Source organism: Phoca vitulina, unplaced genomic scaffold (assembly GCF_004348235.1).
Source record: "Phoca vitulina isolate PV1807 unplaced genomic scaffold, GSC_HSeal_1.0 scaffold7, whole genome shotgun sequence".
Lineage (NCBI taxonomy): Eukaryota > Metazoa > Chordata > Mammalia > Carnivora > Phocidae > Phoca > Phoca vitulina.
The window spans coordinates 36,940,800-36,947,167 of NW_022589710.1; the positions used below are offsets into that span (position 1 = coordinate 36,940,800).

General features: G+C 50.1%; 1 protein-coding gene across 5 annotated transcripts in view; it reads right to left on the bottom strand.

The window, feature by feature from the left end:
- Positions 1 to 355: 355 nt before the first annotated feature.
- The window catches only part of MAX (MYC associated factor X), a 25,011-nt gene continuing 18,998 nt past the window's right edge, over positions 356 to 6,368 (bottom strand). For 2 of the 5 annotated variants that reach the window (XM_032405318.1, XM_032405317.1), the window contains 2 exons: positions 3,093 to 3,216; positions 356 to 1,839 (listed from right to left, as the gene is read on the bottom strand). In XM_032405318.1, the coding sequence (XP_032261209.1) occupies positions 1,652 to 1,839; positions 3,093 to 3,216 (312 nt within the window). In that variant the 3' untranslated portion in view covers positions 356 to 1,651. Of the gene's footprint in view, positions 1,840 to 2,513; positions 2,615 to 3,092; positions 3,217 to 6,368 lie in introns of all 5 variants that reach the window. The other 3 variants (XR_004299555.1, XR_004299556.1, XM_032405320.1) reach the window with 3 other exon arrangements.

The following is a 6,368-nucleotide window of genomic DNA, read 5'->3' on the forward strand; positions in this document are numbered from 1 at the left end:
GAGAAACCCAAACCCACAGCTCTGGGCTACCAATTCCCCAAGGGTCATTTATTTAACAGGAACGGTCTCTAGAAATGTTGCTCTGGATAACCCCATCCCTGTTGGAACTTTAAAAGCTACTCTCCAATGAGCAAAGTCACCACCACTGGTTTACCCATCCCCTGGCCTGGCCAGCTGAGCTGAGCCCTTACAACAAGAAGGGGGTTGCTGTGACTTCCAGGGGCTCCAGATTCTGCAAGCCCACGTAAGTGACCTCTGCCTTCTCTTAGCTTTCCCCACGGGCCCCGTGGCCTCCAGAGGGCTCTTCCCTTAACCATCTTGGCCTCTGCAAGGGCAAGAAGACACCACCACCAAGAAGGATAAAATAAGTTTTTATTTATAGTCTTATAGTAAAGGGGAAAGCCTTAACTTGCAAGACAATTCTTGGGCAGTATGTACAACATACTTTTTATTTCCATGGAATGGAATCAAACACGGACTGAGACTACAGAGTACACACTAGAAATCAGCAAATGCCAGGAACGGAGTAGGAAAAAGACAAAGAAATGAGGCCTAAACACACAAACCCCTTCACTGGGATCTGCTGACCGCAGCCAGGACCAGGGCTGGATCACACGACGGGAACGGGTTCCAGGACATGTGGAACGGGAGTGGGGTGAGGGCGGGGAAGGGTCCGCACTGGGGGGCGGGTTTAGTACCAGGTCAATTGCTCTTGGTATTTACATACAAAATCAGTTGGCTCTATTTCTTAGAAATACACACGGAAAGAAAGGAAGATTTGATCATTACTTTATGAATCTGCCGCTTTGCAATACCGACATCATCAGAAATAGGGACAATTCACTCAGATTCAAATTTCAGTAGCAGGAAATAAATATCAAAACATCATCACTGGCCCTCAATACAAAACCTCTCCCCGACCCGATCCTCCCTCCTGGTCCCACCCCCACCACCCCTCGGCGGCTACCACTTCACCGCTGCCCCCCACACGTACCCCATGAGTGTCACGCGGCCCTCCCTAAGGCTGGCTGACAGAAGCAGGAGTGAAACAGGCCAAAGACTGTGCTGCAACTCTGTCCCCACTTGTTTTTATACCACAGACTTCTTCAAGGATCTGGTCTTTTAATAGGAGCGATAAATAGCTTTTTAGGAAAAAAAAAAAAAATCCTTTAAAAGAAGGGGGATTAATTCTGATTACTCCAAACCGGTCATCTTCTTAAAGTAGAGCAGTCCACAGATTCACAAAGTCTATCAAACGGAGGTGAGGGGGGCCCGGGAGGAAGGGCCCAGGAGGGCGGGAGGAGCTGGTGGCTGGTCAGGATACCATGTGCTCGGAGGGCCGGCCGGCCGTCTGTCCTCCACAGAAAAAGCTGCCAAGTTGGGGTGTTTTGGTTTAAAAATTCCTGGTGGGGACAGGGAATCCCTGAAGGGAAATGTTAAAAAAAACAAAAAAACAAAAAAAACTGTGGAAATGGGGAAGGAGAACGAGAGCTGTTATCCAAGAGCTTCTACGTAAAAATAAAATTAAAAAAAAAATAGAAAGAGAAAAAAAGTCTCTTAAATGTTTGTGAGGGTTCTAGGGATGAACTGAAAGGAGGATGGGACGATGGAGGAGACAGACAGTTTGTATTGCTGGCCTGCCCCGCGGAGCTTAGCTGGCCTCCATCCGGAGTTTCTTCCTGCTTTGGGGCTCTTCGGGCTCCGACTCTGAGCTGGAGTCCGAGCCTCCATCGAAGGCAGAGATGGTGCTGCCCTTGGCGTTGGTGTAGAGGCTGTTGTCTGAGGAGGGGTAGTTGGTCTGCAGTTGGGCACTCGACCTCGCCTTCTCCAGTGCACGGACTGAAAGGCAACCAAGCGAGCGGGTTACAGCCTTCTGGAGACTGGGGGAGTAACCAAGTCTCAGCTCAGGGTCCAGCCTGTTCTTCCGAAGGGCTTGCTGGCCCCCGAGGCTCAGAAGTAACACCCTTCTGGTGGCTGTTCCACCCACACGCTTCATTTCCCTCCTCCTTTCCCAGCCAGACCCAGGGGCCCAGTGGACATGGCCAGCCGCTCTGCAATGCCACCCAACCCTCAAGAGAAGGCCTGTGATGTCACCGTCCTGCCACGGAAGCCGAGTGTAGAGACAGGAGCCTAAGCTCCCTGTGGGACCCAGCAGTGCAGTGACAGAGGGAAAGCTGGCCCGGCCATGCCAGGCTCCACAAAGGGTGTGAAGGCCACACAACAGTAGGAAAGGATGACATAGGATGTGTCAGCCAAAGAAAAGTTTTGGCTTAGCTCTCTTGTACAAGATCCACTTGGAAAGACAAGCTGGACACTTGGAAGCAAGTCACCAATACACACAGAATACCTGGGCCTTTCTACACACAGCCCCTACATGCAGGCTGCTCGGCCCAGTAACCAACCCGTTGCCACCTCCCGCTGCCCATCCCCTGGGGTTCAGCTCATCTTGAGCCTGGAAGGTCAACCCGTTTATTTTATCTTATTTTATTTTATTTTATTTGAGGTGTTCTAACCCAGGTGGTTACTTGCATTTCCTTTTACTTGCATCTTCCATGAGGGAGGAAGAGAAGTGAATTCCCCAGGAACAAAGAACTTGATCAGCTCTCGCTTTCCCCTGTGGTTGTAGGAAAAGGCGGGTGTGAGCATTGGAGAACAGCATGGGCCTGGCCCATAGGCTGCCCTGATTGGACTACCATTGACAACGGGGAGGGCTCACTGTCCCTGAACACCTGGAGGTTCTGGTACTTACACAGCACACTCCAATCCAAGGACCTCAACGCTCTTTTGAGACACCTGATGCCAGGTGTGACCCCTAGTGCAGGCAGAGCACCTGAGCCCCAAGAAGGGGAGAGATCAGGTCGGAAAAAAGTCTCCAAACGTCCAACCCCTAGACTCCACTGTTCCCTCACTGGCGGCTCAGGTCCTTCCTCAGGATGGTTCTAACACTCAACTATTCAGGCCCCAGAAGCAGGGCTGCAGCTGCGTATGAGCACGCGCTCCGTAACTGGCTCTGCCTCTGCAGGCCCAGGTGCGAAGCGCTGACCTGGCCGGAGCGCAGCAGGGCCAGCGGCCCCACCGGCTCAGGGGCTCACCTTGCTGCTCCAGAAGAGCATTCTGCCGCTTGAGGTCATCAATATCTTGCTGGTGTGTGTGGTTTTTCCTTCGCATATACTGGATATACTCTGTGGCTTTGTCTAGGATTTGGGCCCGGGATGCCTGTTGCCATAGGAGAAAAAGCAAAGGGAACAAAATAAAGACCTAGTCCAAGCAGTGAGGAAACCACGCCTTTCTGCAAGAGCAGCCCAGGGGAATAGAAGCAGGAGGGTGAGGTGGGACAGGACCGAGGAAACAGTAACTGCTGCTGGGAGCCTTCTCCGTGCCGGTCCAGGGGCCTCCCGGCAGCACGCTCTGAAGCAACTCCACCAGGAACCCGAGGCTCAGAGAACCTTACTGGTTTATTCGAAGTCACCAGCTACATATGGCCGAGCCTGGATTCAAACTCGGATCCATCGGACTCCTGAACTTGTACTCCTCCCAGCCCCTTTGGTTCTTTAGGCTGCTTTCAAGTCTTCAGCCTGGCTACGTCTGAAAACATTAAAATAGTACTTAACTGAGAGCTTACGCTGCCCACTCTCTGCTAGGGAGTGATACGGGCAGCTGGGCCAGAGAGACAAGAGCAAGTTCTAGGGGGAGCCAGCTCAGAACTGCAGTAGGTGTAAAGCTTTTCATCCAGGTCCCTAGATTTCAGACAAACCCTGACTGCGTTAACATTTCCAACTGAGCCATGCTGCTGTGTCATTATTTCAGCCTTCCTGGCTGCAGAGACTTTAGTGAGAGCTGTCTGAGCTTGATGTCAACACAGGAAGGGCAGGAGATTGGGCCATTTCAGGAAGCAACCACACCTTGACCATGGCCATGGGCAGCCCAGGCACTGCCCTGTTAGAGGAACAAGTTGATAAGCCATTAAAATGGATGTCAGGTTACTTGGCCCCTGGAGGTCCAACATGCCTGCAAAGAGTCCCTTCAGGTTGCAGACATGGCCAGAATTACTCATAGCCAGGCGGCTAACCAGCCAAACTGGTAGAATGGTACAATGCCCAGAGGACTGACACCCAAGGCAGGGTAGTCTAGAAGTTGAGTGTGGTGGCAAAGCTTCTTACTCAGGGTAGGGCAGTACCAGACAGTTCTGTGTTACAATCCTAGCGGGTCCTAAACAACCAGAACACAACAGGGGAAAATGGCAAAGAAGACATCTACACTCAGGCTAGCAAAACTAAATCTACTTGTATTAAATCCTGACAATCTCAATTTATATACCTCAGGCTGGGCTACGGATCAGAGAAGTTTGCAAGGCCTGGATTTATTCACCACTCCTCCCAAGTACCAGAACTTCCAGGCTTTCCTCTTATATAGCATGCTTAAGGCAATTTCCTCAAAAGGAAATTGTTCATATTTAACCATTTTTATCTGCTGCAAATTATGTGCAAGGTACTGAGCAGACACTGTGGGGAAACAAAATGTATTAGTCATGGCTTCTTTGGCCCAGAAGCTTACTTACTATCTAGCTGAGGAGATAAATATATCTACACACAGACAAATCACAGGGCAGCACCGACAAGTGTAACTTGAGTCGTACAGATGAGAAAGGCCACGGCAAAGATGGCTTTTGGCTGGAGCGATTACCTACTGGGTGCCAGGCGCTGGCCCTGGCTGTGTGGGCGCGCGCACACGCACACACACGCGCACACACATTAGCCTGAGGTGACATCTGTGGGAAAGGGTCACTCTGGGCAAGGAGAGCAGCACAGCAGGGGTACGAGAGTGGAGACTGAGCCAGCTGTGTTTCTGGAGTCAGTCGGCTTCTATAGCAGACTGAGAGTCCCTAGCAGTGGGGGCTTGCAACCCTGGCCGCAAGGCTGCTTCCGATGCTCTTTCCCACTTCTGCCGAAGGGAACTTATTAGGATGTAATTACTAGGGGATAAATTGAAAAAAAGAGGCACATAATCAGAAAGGACTAATTAAAATACTCTGCTTCTCTGTATACTATAGATGGAATTGAAAAGAATTACTGCAGGATCGGTGGCAGAGCGGCAAGGAAGAGTTTTAGGCACCGAAGAGACAGGTGCGTTCTGGGCTCTGTGACCGCGGACCGAATTTTGCTCTCCATGGCTATTTCTTTCTTTCTTTTTTTTTTTAAGATTTTATTATTTATTTGACACAGAGAGAGACAGTGAGAGCAGAAACACAAGCAGGGGGAGTGGGAGAGGGAGAAGCAGGCTTCCCTCGGAGCAGGGAGCCCAATCTGGGACTTGATCCCAGGACCCTGGGACCATGACCTGAGCCGAAGGCAGACGCTTAACGACTGAGCCACCCAGGCATCCCTCTCCATGGCTATTTCTTATCTGACTAGAAATTCTCTCAGACTCCACCTAGCCCTCCAAATTCTATGTACCCCATCAATGATCTAGTTGCTATGCATATTTACATCCCAGTCTCTCTTAAAGTTTGCCTATTTTTTCAACTAACAGTTCCCAGAAAGCAACACTGCAAATGTTCAGTAAGGACTGTTCTTAATGAATGACCACAGTGAGTAGCAGCCCATGTGCTACTAGATTCTTCTTCACATAGTCAGACATGAAACTATGAAGTGAAAATGAGCAGTAAGCACAGCACAACAAACCAAAGAGGGAAAAAGATCCTGCGAGTGATGGAAGTTTCCATTTCAGGGCAGTTTTCAGATGAAGATAAAATGCACAGATGCTCAGAACACAGAGGTGCCCAAAGAAGGCTGCACTGGTATGAAAGCCAGCACAAGGCCTCCAAAAGGCTAAGCACAGCCCTTCCTCCATCCCCCGCTGAGAGCACAAGCATCCCAGGCCACCCCTTACCAAGTCCAAAAGAATGGTTCAATTAACTTTATTTTCCCCTATCCAGAGTACTCACCAAGTAAAATCCAACAAGAAAAAAATTTAAAGCACAAAATACAGAATTCCCCCAAATTTACATGCATGTCTAGTCCCGGCGGGTGAGGGGTGGGGCTGGAAGCAAACTGTTGAAACTAGAAAACGCTAGACATCTAAAGTCCCCTCTTCCTGGCTTTCCAAACCATGAGATCATGTGCCCAGCCACAGGATTAAGGTGTGGGCAGGCCCTTCTGTGACTTTAGGAGTTTCTGCTATGTGAACAGTAAACAAGAAACAGACAAGAACCTTGGGCTTTATGGTTCGGACTGTGGAGTGGCCCCCGGCTTTATGGCATGGACTATGGAATGGCCCTGAGCTTTCGGTTTCTGTTTTCTGAAATGCACTGTTGGCGGAGTCGTGTGTGTGTGTGTGTGTGTGTGTGTGTGTGTGTGTGTGTGTGTGTG